This window comes from Saccopteryx leptura, chromosome 2 (genome assembly GCF_036850995.1).
Source record: "Saccopteryx leptura isolate mSacLep1 chromosome 2, mSacLep1_pri_phased_curated, whole genome shotgun sequence".
In the NCBI taxonomy this organism is placed as follows: Eukaryota; Metazoa; Chordata; class Mammalia; order Chiroptera; family Emballonuridae; genus Saccopteryx; species Saccopteryx leptura.
Window position 1 is genome coordinate 166,403,210 of NC_089504.1, and position 17,593 is coordinate 166,420,802.

The following is a 17,593-nucleotide window of genomic DNA, read 5'->3' on the forward strand; positions in this document are numbered from 1 at the left end:
CAGAAAATACAGGTTCACTCTAGGAAAAAATAGGAATTCAGAGAAGCAAACAAAAAAAATAGAAATCACCCCATGACTCACCATACCATATTGATAATATCTCTTAAAATGTTTTCCTATGCAATATATATATATATACTATATCTATAAATTTAAAATTAAATCATCTTATTTATAGGTATGGGCAAAAGTATATTTACAGTTTGTAATAAATAACAATGATTAATAAATATTAATACAAGAATAAACTGTTTCATGTGCTCACAACTGTAAATCTACCTTGGCCCACCCTAGTTCATTTTTTTAAACTTAGCTTTACATACTAAATATGTTATGAATGTCTTTTTGTGCCAAGTATTCATCTTCATTTTTAATGACTGCCTAGTTTTCTGCTATGTGGATATGCCATGATTTATTTATCTAAGCCTTTTTAAGTAAACATTTAAGTTTCTATTTTTGTTCAGTTAACAAGTTCTCTAATGATATCCTTGTACATATGGTTTTTCATACTTATTTGAATATTTCATAAGACAAGATAAAGTGGAATTTTAGGTCAATAGGTATATGTTATTTCTAAGGCTCTTATCCTGTTATCACATTGTCCTCTAGAAATGTTATGCCAGCTTCAGTCCCCATTTGTAGAGAAAAGAATATCCATTTCTCTACTGTCTCACTAACAGAAGAAGCGAAACAGATTCATCATTGTTGGGTTAATTCGTATTTCTTGGAATAACAATGCGTTTGAACATTTTAAATATGGATATAGTTTATCATTTTGTCTTTAGTGGTTTTTATTCCAGTGTTTTTACCCATCATTTAAAAAGTTTATTTTTAATTTTATGTGTTCAAAACTATCAACCATTTTTAAAAATTTCTCTCCCAATTTTGAAATTTTATGTTTCAGAGCTGTTCCTTTCCTAATGGCATAAACATGGAATAAATTGATTTTCAGAATTGAGTAGGGTAACCACATCTCAAATGTCTTTTTTTTCCCCATCAGGAAAGCAATAGAAGAACTGCTTAAAGAGGCAAAACGTGGGAAAACAAGAGCAGAAACAATGGGACCTATGGGTTGGTAAGTACTTGAGTAATCTTAAAACTGAAAAGAAATATTAAAGAGCAAAGTCTTCTTTAGCAAATATAGGGAATATAAAACTATGGATATAGAGGAAATCAACTGAGGCAAGAAGAAGAGAAGAATACCACTGAGGGCTGAAGCTGAGGAACTCGAATAACATGAAGAAATGGGCTGAGGGATGTATATGGAGACTGTCTGTCATGGTTTTTATCATCACTTTGGTTCCCAAATCCCCAAGAGATACATAGTCATTACTGTACCTAAAGGCATCTGTGTGAAAGTGTTACATCAGTGCTCATTGTTTAACAATTCTGTTTTAAGTGTAGTCATTAGTAAATTAAATTTTACTTTAAAAAATCCTGATTGTAAGTTTTTGTTTTTGTGACAATTCAGCTATATAGAACTAAAGTTTACCTTTACAGTTTCTATACAAAATAGAGCTGGTTAAAATTTAGTATTATAAACAAAGGAAAAATTTAGCCCTAAGAATCAAGTCTGCTTTTTTAAGCATGACTTTAGCAATAGCATTCACATTCAATAAATATGCTGATTTTAGATTTTTTATCTACCATTTTAAATTTACTGTGATGTTGTACTGTGAGCCATTCAAAAGTTGAATATAAAATAGAATTTCTGTCAAGATAACAAAGTAGGTAAAAGCTGAACTCACCTTATCCCACAACCTAATCAAAATTACAGCTAAACTACAGAACAATCATCATTGAAAGCTGCCTGAATACTAACTGAACAGAAGCCTTAAAACTAAATATATGCAAAAGAAGCCACATGGAGACTGGTAGGACAGGTAGACAAACAGAATGGGCTGACCCCACAGCCATGGTGTGGCCATTAAGAAACTGGGGGTATATTTTTGCTGTGGAGGTCCCTCCAAGAGGAAGTAGGGGTCTTAGCCTTACAACAGGCTTCCCAGCCCAGAGTTCTACATTGGGGAAGTGATGTCCCAAACTTTAACTTCTGGTAAAAACTAGCAGGAACTGTGGTTGAGTGAGACAGATGGCTACTGGAATCCAAGATGTTCCTCTAAAGGGCCTGTGCTTGGACTTACTTGCTGACGGACTCACTTACTCTAAGCTCCAGTACTGGGGTAGGAGCTTAAAAAGTTCCAAGAACATAAATGAGGAATTGAATTGTCTACCTTCAGGTCAAAGGCTTGAGGGGCAGCTTTCTCCTAGACAGAAGTGCAGGCAAACACATTTTCCTTTATTGAGACCAACCCCCGAAGAACCTGTGGTCACAGGCAGCCTCCAAGTCTGAATCTCCATCAGCTTGGCTAACACACTCACCCTGCCCTGGTGATTCCCTGGGACCCCAGCTCTACCCAAGTTGCAGGCTCCCCCAAGCCACTTCTAGTGGCTTCTCCATAAAAATGATTAGTCTTGGATTGTTCTGGGGACTTCCCTAAAATGTCTCAAAGGTTCACAAACCCCAAACAAGCAGCAGCTGGCCTAGCCATTAGCAGCCCCCAAATCAGCAGTAGTGGCAGCCAGCCTTGGTTCCCAGCTTAGCCTCTCCCGTGTGCCTCCAAGCCCAGCACAAGTAAACAACCTTCTGCAAATCACTTTGTAGCTTATACCAGATGTCCCTGGGCCAGGCACAGGCTGATGTTGGCCTGTACCAGCCCCTCCCAAAAGGTAATACACCTGGTGGTCAGCTTCAGACCACACCAGAGCACCACCCAACCACCTCCACAAATGCCACAACCAGAGGGCAGACTCAGCAAGCACCAGAGCCCCACTAAAGTGACTTCTGCTTCATGGGGTCAGCCCCTGCACAATAGTACCTCTGCTGTAATCATGGTCATTTCTCACAGCTAATCAGCTTGAGGGTCAGTTTTTGTCATTGATGTGCCAATAACAATCAAGTCTCGAATATAGCAGGACGGGACAACTAAGGTGTCGGACTGGGATGCAGAAGACCCAGGTTCGAGACCCCAAGGTCGCCAGCTTGAGCACGGGCTCATCTGTTTTGAGCAAAGCTCACCAGCTTGGACCCAAGGTCGCTGGCTCGAGCAAGGGGTTACTTGGTCTGCTGAAGGGCCACGGTCAGGGCACATATGAGAAAGCAATCAATGAACAACTAAGGTGTCACAACAAAAAACACAATCCTACAAAGGATAAACCTGGAGCACCCAACTCAGGTGACCAGGGAGATTGCATCATTGGACCCTTTACGAAGACTAGGAGACATAGCAGATCTACTTAATACATAGAAACAAACACAGGGAGATAGCCAAAATGAAAAGACAAAGAAACATACCCCAAATGAAAGAATAGGAGAAAACTCTAGAAAAAGAGATAAACAATCTACCAGATACAGAGTTAACACTGGTTCTAAGGATGCTCAATGAACATAGGGAAAGAGTAGATGAGCTCAGTGAGAACTTTCATAAAGACATAAGAAACATAAAAATGGAGATAGAAAACAAAACCAAAAAAACCCGAACCAGTCATTTGAAGAATACACTAAAATGAAGACTACATTATAGGGAATAAATAGTAGCATATATGAAGCAGAGAATCAAATCAGTGATTTGGATGATAAGGAAGCAGAAAACACCAAACACCAACCAGAACAGCCAAAAGAAAAAAGAATTTTAAAAAATGAGGATAGTTTAAGGGGCCTCTGGCACAACACCAAGCATACCAACATCCAGAAGGAGAAGAGAGAGAGAGCAAGGGATTGAAAACCTCTTTGAAGAAATAATGACAGAGGATGCATTCGGGGCAGCACTAGAATCTATGTAAACACAATAAATTAACATTAATTAAAAAAAATAAAGGGTTATGTTTGATTAAAAAAAAAAAAAGGCCTGACCAGGCAGTAGCGCAGTGGATAGAGCATCAGACTGGGATGTGGAGGACCCAAGTTCAAGACCCCGAGGTCGCCAGCTTGAGCATGGGCTCATTTGTTTTGAGCAAAGCTCACCAGCTTGGACCCAAGGTCGCTGGCTCCAGCAAGAGGTTACTCGGTCTGCTGAAGGCCCATGGTCAAGGCACATATGAGAAAGCAATCAATGAACAACTAAGGTGTAGCAACAAAAAACTAATGATTGATACTTCTCATCTCTCTTCGTTTCTGTCTGTCTGTCCCTATCTATCCCTCTCTCTGACTCTCTATCTCTGTAAAAAAAAAAAAAAGTGACATAAAACTTCCCTAACCTGGTGAAGGAAATAGACATACAAGTCCAGGAAGCACAGAATATCTCAAACAAGATGAACCCAAGGAGGCTCATACCAAGATACATCATAATTAAAATGTCAAAGGTTAAAGACAGAGAGAATCTTAACCTGATCCATGTTGGCACAGTGGATAAAGCATCGACCTAGAATATTGAGGTCACTGGTTTGAAAACCAAGTCTTCCCTGGGCAAGGCACATACAAGAAGCCAACTATGAGTTGATGCTTCCTGCTTCCCTCCCCTCACCTTTCTGCCTCTTTCTAAAATCAATAAATAAAATCTTTAAAAAAAAAGAACCTTAAAAGTAGCAAGAGATAAGCAGTTAGTACAAGAGAGCTCCCATAAGACTGTCACCTACCTAACTTCTACCTTTTTAACAGAAACTTTGCAGGCCAGAAGGGACTAGCATGAAAAGCAATAAGAAAGGACCTACAACCAAGATTATTTTACCCAGCAAAGGCTATCATTCAGAGTCAAAAGAGAGATGAAATGCTTCCCAATAAGAAAAGCAAAAGTATTCATCACCACAAAACCAGGGTGCCAAGAAATGTTAAAGAATCAAACCAGGCAGTGGCTCAGTGGATAGAGTGTCAGACTCGTACACGGAGGACCCAGATTCAAAACCCTGAAGTCGCCAGCTTGAGCGCGGGCTCATCTGGTTTGAGCAAGGCTCACCAGCTTGAGCCCAAGGTCGCTGGATTGAGCAAGGGGTCACTCGGTCTGCTGTAGCCCCTCAGTCAAGGCACATATGAGAAAGCAATCATTGAACAACTAAAGTGCTGCAACAAAGAACGGATGCTTCTCATCTCTCTCCCTTCCTGTCTCTCTGTCCCTCTGTCTGTCTCTGTCTCTGTCACAGAAAAAAGAAACGAAATGTTAAAGAGACTTAGGAAGAAAGAGTAAGATAAAAAGTATGAATAATAAAATGGTAGTAAAAGTATAGTGTAATTCTTAAGTCAGTAGGAGACAATGTAATTTAAAATGGACAAAACATTTGAGTAAATACTTCATCAAAAATGATTTAAGATTGGCCAATAAGCATAAGAAAAGATAACTTAAATCATTAGTTACAGCTACCACAACACGGACATTAAAATGACTAAATAAAAAATAAGAAAGCTTCTAGTACCAGATAAAGGAAAGAATGTGGAAAAAGTATTTGATGGAAAAGTGAAATTGTATAACCACTTTGGAAAACAGTTGACAGCTTCTTATGTACATACAGAATTCTTCCAACCATTTACCAGAGAATTGAAAACTTACGTCCACGTAAAAAGCTGTACAGCAATGTTTATAGCAACTTTATTCATGATAGCTCAAAAGTGTAAATAAACCAAATGTTCATTGGTTGATAATTAGATAAACAAATTGTGGTTATAGCCATTCACTCAGTATTATTCAGTAATAGAAAGGAAAAGAACTATTGATACTCACTGCATGGACAGATCTCAGAAGCATTGAGCTAAGGGAGCCAGACACAGAACATCACACAGACTCCATTTATGTGACACTTTAGAAAAACCTGAGCAGGTCATATTTGCCAGGAGTTGGGCGTAGAAGGAGGGACTTCACTGCAGAACTTTATGGATGATCAAAACGTTTATTGCTTACTAGTGTGGGTCTGTTTTACTAAGCATCTAGAAGACTTATATTTGCTTTAAAATTTAAACTAGAACTGGAGTGAGTGTGGCATTGCTTTTCCTTTTAGATATTTCATTAAATGATCTTAGTGAGGTAGTTGAGTTGTTACCAGAAAGAAATTGCTGAACTAAAGAAAAATTTTGCAAGCATGATGCCATTTTTATAAGAAAAAGACCATTTGGTGCTCTATACTTGAATGTATTTCATCAAAAGAATCTCTTCAGAAGTATTCTTGACAGAGGCCTTGGAGAAGCTGAAATATTGGCCCCTCTGACTTCTTTTGAGTGGACATAAAGGAATTTATAAGCACAAATTTCAGAAATGTGCTCAGCTTCATTGTCTACAAAGCTGTTTTTATTCTGGGCACATTCACTTCAGCTTGTCTGTGATCCAGTATAATTTTTGAGTCTCGTACCTATGGAACTTCAGTCCTTATATGCTTGGAAAAGCTTATCTTTTGGTACAAAAAGTTCCAAAGATCTAATCTGACAGAAAATGATTCTTCAGTTTTCTTTGCCTAGTTGTTTTAAGGGAAATGACATTTAGGGGTGCTTTTCTGTTTTGTCATGGGGTCAATCTGGTGATAAAGGGGACCATTACATTGTTCTATTTTATGTCATCAGCTTTTGATTATTGGAAAGCACATAGTTTCCCAGGTCCTTCTCCAGGCTTGTGCTTTTTTACACAATTGAATGTTCATGGAGCAGCAGTAGGTGTGTGAAGAGGGCAAGCGCAGGCAACAGTAAAGAAGGCACTCTGCTGGCCTTCAGGTTGTTCATCTACTTGTGGAAAGGAACAAGGGAGCCAGTGAGCCCAGTGCAGCAGCTAGAAGGAGAAAGGGCTTGAACTTCAGAGTAACGCATAGAGGAGGCTCCTGGCAGTTATTTCAGGGCCACAGAGATCCAAAGGTTTTACTTTATAGTTTAAGAACATGGGGCCCAGAGAGGTTTCCTAGAACCCAGCCAGCCGACTGCTGATGGGACTAGAACTTCACTTCCTTGTCTCAAGCTTATTATTGTGTTAACATCAAAACACTACCAGTGCTTCCTGCCCCTGCTTCCCATATTCCTTTCAGATCCAGTCCTGAAGTTGCATCAGAGGGCCCAGATGTGCGTCCACTGGATCAGATAGCTGTGTAAATGCTTTGTGCTGCTAAGGGAGAAGAGGCCATGAATGTAGCCTGTCATCTGTCCCAGCACACCACTGTTTACAGATCTGCTTCTGAACTTCGTCTTCCCATAGTTTCTTTCTTCTTGACAGTCCCCTAACAAGCAGAAAAACAGGGACAGGATGGTATTTATCTTTGCTTCAGGACCTAGCACAATGCCTTAAATATGAAAGATTTTCAGATTTATAAAATAAATATTGTAGCTATGTGCATCTATGTCAACTAGTTTTTATTACTGTTAGGTGTAGTGTTATACACAGAGTGCATTGAAAAACTTATCCGTGGGCCTCAGGACTGTTTGTTGTATGCACAGAAATTAAGAACTAAAGTTTAATAATGAGGGATCATAACAGTATAAAAGAATTTCTCATGTGGCCACACAGAGGCATTCAACTGCCAGATTGTAAACTGGAGCCCCGAGGGTGGTTATGGCAGCATTAAACAACAGTCAGTTGCGATCAACCACAGCCTTCTGGTGTGTTGAAAGCATAGTTGTAATTGTTTCTTTGGGGGTTGTTTTAAACTTACATCCATGAGAGTGCCCAGATATGTGTACAGAATGGAAGATAAAATGCTGTATGCTGGTGTAGGGGTGGGTTTGGCTCTAAAATAAAGTGATGAATTGAGGTGCATTGCCTGGAATCTAGCTTCATGATCCCAGGGCCTCTATTTCCCTGACCATAAAAATAACCATAATTTCCCACTGCCTGTTGTAATACCCAAATATCAAAGTCAATTCAAGTGTGTTTGAGGAGCTCACTCACTGCCTTTGTTGTTGTGGCGCTTGTGAGTAGTCAGCTGTCATTAGCCGACTTGACACTGTACCGATCTGCTTCTTGGTACCTGTGTGGACAGAAAAGCCTCGGCCGCATGTGTACTGATAGGCCTTTTACCTACAGTTTCTTTTTTTTTTTTTCTTGTGGGGAGACAGAGAGTCAGAGAGAGAGACAGATAGGGACAGACAGGAAGGGAGAGAGATGAGAAACATCAATTCTTCGTTGCGGCTCCTTAGTTGTTCATTGACTGATTTCTCATATGTGCCTTGACCTGGGGGCTACAGCAGACCGAGTGACCCCTTGCTTGAGCCAGCGACCTTGGGCTCAAGCTGGTGAGCCTTGCTCAAACCAGAGGAGCTTGCGCTCAAGCTGGCGACCTCAGGGCCTTGAACCTGGGTCCTCTACATCCAATTCTGATGCTCTATCCACTGCACCACCACCCGGACAGGCTCACCTACAGTTTCTTTCCCTGACCACTCTGTAATCGGCCATCTGATTAGACTGCAGCGTGTCTTTCCTCCACTCCTCTGTTCTCTTCTAGGGTAGTGCTGGGAGGCTGAGCTCCAGAATCAGACTCCCTGCAGTTGGAGAGATGAAATGAGGTGACATTGGTAAAGTAGTAGCACAGGGTGATTTCTTTATAAGTGTCAGTTAGCATCCCCATTGTTATTTTTATTGGCTGGTGATCATGAGTCTCTACTGGATGGGTCATATCCATGGGACTATTTTAGAAACCCAAAGTGGCAATTCCATCCTTCAGCAATAGAGAGACAAAAGTATTAAAATCTGAAAAAAATTACATTTGTTTACTGGTTTTCACGAGTCGAGTATGATAACTGCAGGAAAAAAATGCCTTATTTTTGCAAATTATATTTCACAGTGTTCCTAATCCAAAAACAAATAAATAAATATTGTATTTCCCCAAGTATAAGATGCACCCTTTTTTGGAAAATTTGGGGTCTAAAAAACTGGGTTCATCTTATACAGTAGTTTTAGATTTTTTTTTTTACTTGAATTTTCTGCTTTTTCGTACTTGTTGTCTTTGCACTCACTGTTTCGCACTGGTTACCTGTATATTACGATAGGTTACGTTTTGCCATGTTCTACCCAGAAATGGCTCAGAAAAGATTTTCATACAGTGCTGAATTCAAGTTAAAAGTCATCCACTTTGCAAAATTGAATGGAAATCATGCTGCTGAATGTAAGTTCGGTCCTCCTCCAACTGAGAAATCAATAAAAACTATGAAAGAAGAAACTCTACTTGAAAACGCCGTGGCAGAATGAGGCCATGAGAGGTAAGTCAGCAAAATGGCCTGATTTAAAGAGGGAATTGAAGATATGGATTGAAGAGCAAAGGGCATTTGGAATTCCTGTGTCCACAAAGATTGGTTCAGCATGAGGCAAGAAGAATTGTTGATGAAAAAAAGTTACTGGCCCTGGCCGGTTGGCTCAGCGGTAGAGCGTCGGCCTGGCATGCGGGGGGACCCGGGTTCGATTCCCAGCCAGGGCACATAGGAGAAGTGCCCATTTGCTTCTCCACCTCCCCCCCCTTCCTCTCTGTCTCTCTTTTCCGCTCACGCAGCCAAGGCTCCATTGGAGCAAAGATGGCCCGGGCGCTGGGGATGGCTCCTTGGCCTCTGCCCCAGGCGCTAGAGTGGCTCTGGTCGCGGCAGAGTAACGCCTCGGAGGGGCAGAGCATTGCCCCCTGGTGGGCAGAGCATCGCCCCTGGTGGGCGTGCCGGGTGGATCCCGGTCGGGTGCATGCGGGAGTCTGTCTGACTGTCTCTCCCCGTTTCCAGCTTCAGAAAAATACAAAAAAAAATAATAAAAGTACAAAAAAAGAAGTTACTGATTTCAAAGGAGGACACAATCGGTGCTTCAGGTTCATGAAACAGAATGGACTAGGCACGTGTACACACACCAGACTTGTTCAAAAGGTGCCTGAAAGCTATGAGCTGAAGGTCCTTGAATTTCATTGTTTTGTCATTCAATGTCGGAAGACACATCAGTTTGAGTTGGGACAGATTGCAAATATGGACAAATTCCCTCTTCAGTGTGATGTCCCAAGTGACAGAACTGTTGATAAGAAAGGAATGAAAACTGTAACTGTGAAGACAAGTGGACATAAAAAAGTCATTATACAGTTGTTCTAGTTTGTTGTGCTGATGGAAGCGAGCTGCCTCCTATGCTGATTATCAAATGCAAAGCAATGCCAAAAGAAGACATTCCTTGAGGAGTGATTGTCCACATTCCTGACAAGGGTTGGTTGGAACAGGATGGGATGAAGATCTGGTTTGAGAAAGTTTGAAGAAGGAGACCGGGTGGGCTCTTACACCAACCTGTCCTATTGGTGCTTGATTAGTTCAGAGCACACATAACAAAAAACACAAATAAGATTGCTGCAGAGCATAAAACAAAACTTGCTGTCATACCTGAAGGCTTGACATCCCAGCTCCAACCATTTGATGTCAGCATTAACAAACCCTTCAAAGCTGCCATGAGAGACGAATAGAATCAATGGATGAAGTCTTCTGAGGATAATTTGACATCAGCAGAAAGAGTGAAGAAACCAACTATAGGAGAAGTTTGTGCCTGGGTGAAAAGACCCTGGAATAATACTAAGATTGAGATCATTGTCAAGTCATTTAAGAAGTGTGGCATTTCAAATGCCATAGATGGAACTGAGGACGAGGCAATATATGAAGACAGTGATTCATCATGAGACACAGATGAGGACAAGCTAATGGATGTGTTTTGACAGTGATGAGGAGTTGTATGAATTTTATGATGAATAAAACTTAATTTATGTAATGCTTTTTTTTTCAAATTTCAGGCACCAATATTAAGGTACGTCTTATACTTGGGGGAAATACATTAAAAAGCCTACAGTCCTGCCTAACCTCAATTAATCTTAGTCTGCTTAATGCAGTCTCTGGAATGCCACCTCTGCCAGGACATACAGAGCCCTTTGGTACAGCTTCTCGACTGACAGCTCTGAAGTGATGGGATGGGGTGAGCACACAGTACAGTGTTCAGATGGTGTGCTATAGAATTGTGCACCTGTACTTTTACTAACCAGTGTCACTCTAATATATAAATTTAAGAAAAGAAAGTGAAAGGATGGCTTTACATTTAAAGTTTAACGTAGATAGACTGCTGGGTCTTCAGTTTGACGGTGTTGTCAGGAGTACTTTCTAGAGCAGTTTTAGCCTCTTATTATATTTTTTTACATGAATTTATATTGTTAGCACCTGTTTCCACACAAGCTAGTATAACTTTCTAAAACCAAAAATAAAAATAATTAGCAGGGTGAGAAAGTTGACGTTGTGCAAGTCAGAGCTACAGAGAGGAAAGTGGCCATCCTGTCCTGTGGCCTCTCTGAGTCCCCCACACCAGCACACCTTTGGGCACAGCCAGTGACATAGACAGAGCAGACACATTGAGTGGCCATGACCTGTGTGCCCTTACTGCAGGGCTCAGGGTTTCACCGTAGTGCTGGTATGAAAAAGGCTGTGAAACAGTTGAGTTAGATACTCATTGATGCCAGATGCTCTTCTAATGTTGGCTTGCCACAGCATCTCAAGTTGCCACAGCAAATTAAGTTGCGTCTTATACATGTGGAAATATGGTAATTTTCTGAAGGATAAACATAAAGAACACAAGCAGAGGATTTTTAATTGGGAAGAGATCATGGAGACCACCTGCTTATGTCAACCTTTAGTTTTATATCTGAGGACCATCTGTGAACATTTTACAGAATATTAGGAAATGCAAATTTTAATCACCTATTTCCTATGGACCCTGATCTCTATGGAGAATTGAGATAGCTTAGAAGGGAAACTGCAGATATCGAAGTCTAATCCTTCTAAATACTGAAACTTTAAAATTTTAACTATTTTTATGAAAATTTCTGTAAAATATCTAACTTTTTCTTGATAGCTCAGATGTTTTTTGGTTTTGGTATTTATTGGGAAACATCAGATATAATACTTTTTTTGATTAGTTTATTATCCCAAGTGATACTATTTTTATTTTTTTTTAATTTTTCTTAAGTGAGAAGCGGGGAGTCAGAGAGACAGACTCCTGCATGCGCCCCAACTGGGATCCACCTAGCAAGCCCCTATGGGGTGATGCTCTGCCCATCTGGGGCGTTGCTCCATTGCTAGGCAACTGAGCTATTTTAGCACCCAAGGAGAGGCCATGGAGCCGTCCTCAGCACCTGGGACCAACTTGCTCCAACTGAGCCATGGCTGCGGGAGGAGAAGAGAGAGAGAAAAGAGCGAGAGGGAGAGGTGGAGAAGATAGTTGCTTCTCCTGTGTGCCTTGACTGGGAATCAAACCTGGGACATCCACATGTCAGGCTGATACTCTACCACTGAGCCAACTGGCCAGGGCTATCCCAGGTGATTGGAAACTGGGATGTTCTCTTGAGTTGCCATCGTGGGAAAATTCCTAGTATATTAACTTATTTGATAATGATATGTATATTCTTTTTCAGGAATAGAAAGTGAATAATAATAATATAAGACTGTAGTTCCTTGTTTAAAACCCTTGGGTCCAGATTACCTTCTAAATTTAGGTATAAATTTCCCACTTTGGAAAGGCGCATGTGGGATGTACCACAGGTGTCCCTGGTGGCACTTGCTCAACACATTGTCATTTCTTCAGCAAAACATATGAGTACCTGTCCTAAATGGGACAAAGACTAGATATATAAATACCTTGGTGTGAATTTAAGTCAGATTATGCTGCCAAATGAGTTGTGATGTCATAAAAAGGACTTGATTTCCAGAGGTTTTTAAATTTTGGAATTGTGGTTAAGAAGTTATGGATCCGTTGGTAACATGTATTGAAAGTTTGCTGTATGCCAGGCACTGTGCTAAGTGCTTTGTGCATTATCGCATTGAATCCTCACAATAGCTTTACAAGGGAAATGTTTCTGACTCCCATTTACAAATAGGGAAAACTGATTTACAGAGGAGCGAAGTAACTTGCCAATGGTCAGACAGCTAATTAAGTAGAAAAGGTGGGCTATGCACCAAAGCTAGCATTTACTAAGTGCTAGTTAATAACAGGGATTATTCCAAGCACTTGACATGTTCTCATTTGATCTACTATTATCCCCAACAGGAAGATAATATAAGGTGTCCCACATTCAGTCTGATAGTATGATTCCAGGAAAGGTGTGCTCGGCCAATATTCCGTGTTGTATGAGTCTATAGCAATAAAATAGCTAGCTGTGAGATTCAGCAGAATTAATTGCCACATTAAGTCCAAAGCAGCTCTCTCCCAGTGGATTTCCTGAAACATCAGTATTGGTGTTACTCTCTTTATATTTTAATATATTTAGTGCCGATTTTATGATTATACCGAATTATTTACTACATGTACCTTCACATTTGCTTGCAACTACCCCCTTATCTGATTGCCTTGCCTTATTTGTTAACAGAGTTAAAATGAGCACTTGACATCATTTCTAAAATGTGCCCTGGCATGTTTGAGAGAAGTCACTCGAAGCCTTCCCACTCCTGCCTTCAAGCAATTCAGTTCTAAGTCATCCTTGAGTTTTCACCTTGGATGGTGTGCTAGGCATAACCAACATTAAAAATGCCACCTTTGGTATTAAAAAGAGATGCAAATGCCAGTTTGCTTGTGGATATTCTGGAAAATGCATTCCCTGAGTAGCTAGCTCTTTTGGTCACTTTGTTGAGAGAAGGAAGCGTGTTCTCTGAGAGCCCTCGCTCTCTCCATTAACTCTGCTGTTCTCTAATGGAACAAGAGCTTTGTTCATCTCGGCTAATCAAGGGGTGTTAAAGGTGACCTCACACTGAAGATAGCAAAATATAGTAGAATTCACCAGGAGTTACAAAGGCTTTGCTTTAAAATCCTGGATTATTGTCCCATTGGCTATAATTATTTTTCCTCATTTGTTTAATCCAGAGAAGAAATGACTAGTTTTACTAGCACTGAGATGGCCCAGTCCAATGAAAACACCCCAGGATTCTTCTGTAGGTGGGCATTTTCTCCACTGTTCCTAGCCTTTGATATCCAAAATATGTATGTGGCCCATTTGTTCATAAAAATGAGCCACAGTTGACAAGGAGGGGCTCTTATGTTTTGTGTTTCACATGAAAGGATAGTGTTTCCTGTAGGCTAGCAGTGCTGCGCTGCTTTTTGACACTGGTGTGTCATGTTCTTCTGAATCTTTTGCTCAGAGTTGGCAGTGGTTTAAGTTTCTTCACCAAAGCAGTACCTGGACTCAGTGATGCCCTATGAAGCCACTGCAGTAAGAGCTTGGCCTGCCTTCTCATCACACTCTTGTTGCACAGGGCACCTGACACTGAGGTGGAATAAATCACTTATTCCGACCTCCAGGAGGAATAAATCACTTTGCCTTGTTATGACTCAGGTAGCATGGTGGAGTGCGTTTCCTGGAGGCTCAGTGAAGCCCTACAGGGCCACAAGGAGCTGGTAGTTTTCTCCCCCCAGCACTTGCAGACTTTGTTACCACCTTTCCTCTTTGCTCCTCATCTCATTCACTGTGACTTCTAAACTCCAGTGCTAACCCTCCCCCAAAAAACTGTAGTGCCATCACTACCTCTAAATGTTCCCACTGCTTCTACTGTACTCCACTGTCCTCTCTCTACATTCCTTTCTGGCTCATTCTGCCCTAGTTCATTCCCCTGCCACCTTTCCTGGCCTGAGTATGAGCCGCGCCCAGCAAGCTCGGTGTATGCACCATCGCTGGCTCTTAGGTGTTTTCTCTGTCTGCGCACACTCAGAGCTGCTTATTTGCAGCAGGAGACTTTTCTTTTTCTTCTGCCTTTACTTCTAGACTCAATGCCATTCTGGTTGCCTAAGGTGGTCTCCTCCACATAGGTGACACTCAAGCTGAAGACTGCTTGTATTTCACTTACACGGTAACAGATACAAAATTATTACAGTGGGGTGTTGGTGGGCTGATTTGGAAGTATTATGTGGGATTTTCTTGGAATCAAAGTTTGATATAGAGATGGAGATTATAGAGTCCTACATGCATCTTGTTCAATACCAGCCAGCCTAATGTTGGGGATCAGCCCCCACCTAAAATTAGCTCATCATATGGCAGATGGCTCAAGCAGGAGAAATGTACAAGTTTTCATATCTGTGGGGTTTTCATTTCCAAAATGATAGGCTTGCTACACCTGAAAAATAAATATCATGGTATATAAGTGTAACTCAACATGTTAATTAACAGTTTAATTAGTTATATCCTCCCTCCTGGATAACCTTGAATCCTGAAGCTACTCAAATAAACACAGCCCAGAAATGCACCCAGAGGGTGGGCAAGTGTACAGTGCTCCCCAACAGAGCACAGACTGCAGTCCCAAAATAGGAAGTAGAAGAGGTATTTAAAAAGTAAAAGGTGATTAGCCTGATGAGGTGGTGGTGCAGTGGATAGAGCATCGGACTGGGATGCAGAGGACCCAAGTTTGAAACCCTGAGGTTGCCAGCTTGAGCGCAGGCTCATCTGGTTTAAGCAAGACTCACCAGCTTGAACCCAAGGTCGCTGGCTCAAGCAAGGGGTCACTCAGTCTGCTGTAGCCCCACAGTCAAGGCACATATGACAAAGCAATCAATGAACAACTAAGGTGCCGCAACGAAGAATGATGCTTCTCATCTCTCTCTCCTTTCCTTTCTGTCTGTCCCTACCTGTCCCTCTGTCTCTCTGACTCTGTCACAAAAAAATAAAAATAAAAGGTAAAAGGTGATTACTGTGTTTTCATAGATTCTTTAGACAATTTTTATTTCTAGAGTAGATCGTTTAGCTCCAATAAATAGTAGGTTATACTTTTTTATTTCTTAGAAATGAACTCATTTTTACCAATTGGTAATTAAAAGCAAGCCAAAACATATTTCATTCAAAATGCAGGTTGTAGTCAAATCAGTTGTTTATTGTTTAAGGAGAAAATATTAAATGATTTTCTTATTTTGCATTGCAGTCAATACGGTACATGCAAAGCAGTAGAGAAGTTAGTCCCAATGAGGAAGAAAGAGCGGAAGTGTTGAGATGAGGACCTGCTAGTAGGCCGCAGGAAGCCTCAGATCTTGCTTTCCCCCTTGTACTCAGAGTTTACACTAGGTGGCATGCAAGGAAAGCTGACTGGGTTCAGCAACTTGCTTCTGTGGATGGAGAGGCTTTGGTGGCAGCCATCCATGCTTGTGGACTCAGCTGTGCAGTCACTCTCTGATCTGTGATTGTTTTCTTTCCCCTCATCACCAGGATGAAGTGTCCTCTTGCTGGCACCAATAAAAGATTTCTTATTAACACAATTAAGAACACACTCCCCTCCCATAAAGAGCAAGACCATGAACAAAAAGAGGGCGATAAGGAACCTGCGAAGAGCCAGAACCAGAAAGAAGAAAGCCGGAGGAAGCAAAGAGCCCACCCTTACGAGCACAGCTTCCCAGCCCAAGGAACAGCGGCTTGCTCCCCGCCGAGAAAGCAGAGCAGACGGGACAAATATGAGAAGCGGTCAGACAAGCGATGAGGCAGGCACGAGAATAAGCCAGACTGTCCCCCAGCCATGAATACCATTACGCATGGGAGACGGGTGTGCAGAGAGGGTTATTGAGGATGTGCCTTGAGCCGGCAGAGCAGACACCTAAGAGCAGTTTTTACAGTAGGTCCTTTGTTGTTGCCACAAGCAGGAAATGGCCTAGATGCTCTTCAAGGCATTTAGTACAAAGGGTCTTGCTTTGAAGATGCCTTGGCAAGTGTAAGCTACTTCAGCAGTGTAGTATACATATGTATTGTTTCTGTTTTATCTCGTTTAGAAGTTGGCTTCAAAATAAATCTAGAACATAAAGGTTTTCAGATTGTTAAAACTAGTTTCAGCTTTTTGGGTGTGCTGCAATTTTGATCATTTCTTAGAATTTCTCAAAAAATGAGAAATCCTATACTTTACCTTTTGGGGTGACAAATTTAAAATTTAGAAATCATATTTAAGAAAAGCTATAGCCTTCCAAGGGCTAGATATTTAGCAAGGAACAATGTAAGAAACTCAGAATGGCTTTGAAATTAGTGCCCCATGTCAGTAAGCAAAGCGCATTCTTACACTCATTCCCGAGAAAGAAGTTTTTCTATGTTTAATTTTTTTGAATATGTAAGTTTTAAGTGGTGCTTTAAAAAGAACTCTTAAAAGTTAAAATGGATATAATTATTTTAATGCTATGTCTTATTTAGCTAAAGACCTGTGATAACCACTCTTAGCATATAGTTGTTTCAAAATTGTTAATTTTAAATAAAAATCTGTTTACAATGCCTTTTGTTGTTTTCAATATCAGTGTGACTGTTTTAACATACAAACCTTCAAATCTGTATTATTCCTTTTATACTCAGGAAAATGTCAGCAAGCACCATCCTTCCTTGTCTACAAAAGGAAGAAGAATTTGTCTCCCTGTGAGTCCCCTCCCCCCCAGCTTTCCAAAGTGGTTGAGCTTATGCCTGGCAGTTCCCAGATAATCGCTCTGCCACAGCCCTGCTCCCTGCTTACTGGCAGACAAGAAAGCCCTTTCTAAAAGCTAGAGAGGAGCACCTTAGAAAAGTTCACTTTGTGATGTTTATAGAGAAACCAGAATAGACTGTCTTGCTCCCCTCCCCCCCCCCCCCCCCCCCCCACCAAACTGCTCTGCCTCACCCTCATTCTGCTCTGAGCTAAAAGCCCAGGAGTGACAAACATGTGCGTTCT

At 41.1% G+C, this 17,593-nt stretch overlaps 1 protein-coding gene across 1 annotated transcript in view; it reads left to right on the forward strand.

The window, feature by feature from the left end:
• Positions 1–17,168, forward strand: part of LOC136395099 (protein POLR1D) — a 58,335-nt gene extending 41,167 nt beyond the window's left edge. The window contains exons 2-3 of the mRNA XM_066369258.1: positions 1,001–1,075; positions 16,126–17,168. Coding sequence (XP_066225355.1) covers positions 1,001–1,075; positions 16,126–16,393 — 343 coding nt within the window. The 3' untranslated portion in view covers positions 16,394–17,168. The remainder of the gene's footprint in view (positions 1–1,000; positions 1,076–16,125) is intronic.
• Positions 17,169–17,593: the final 425 nt, after the last annotated feature.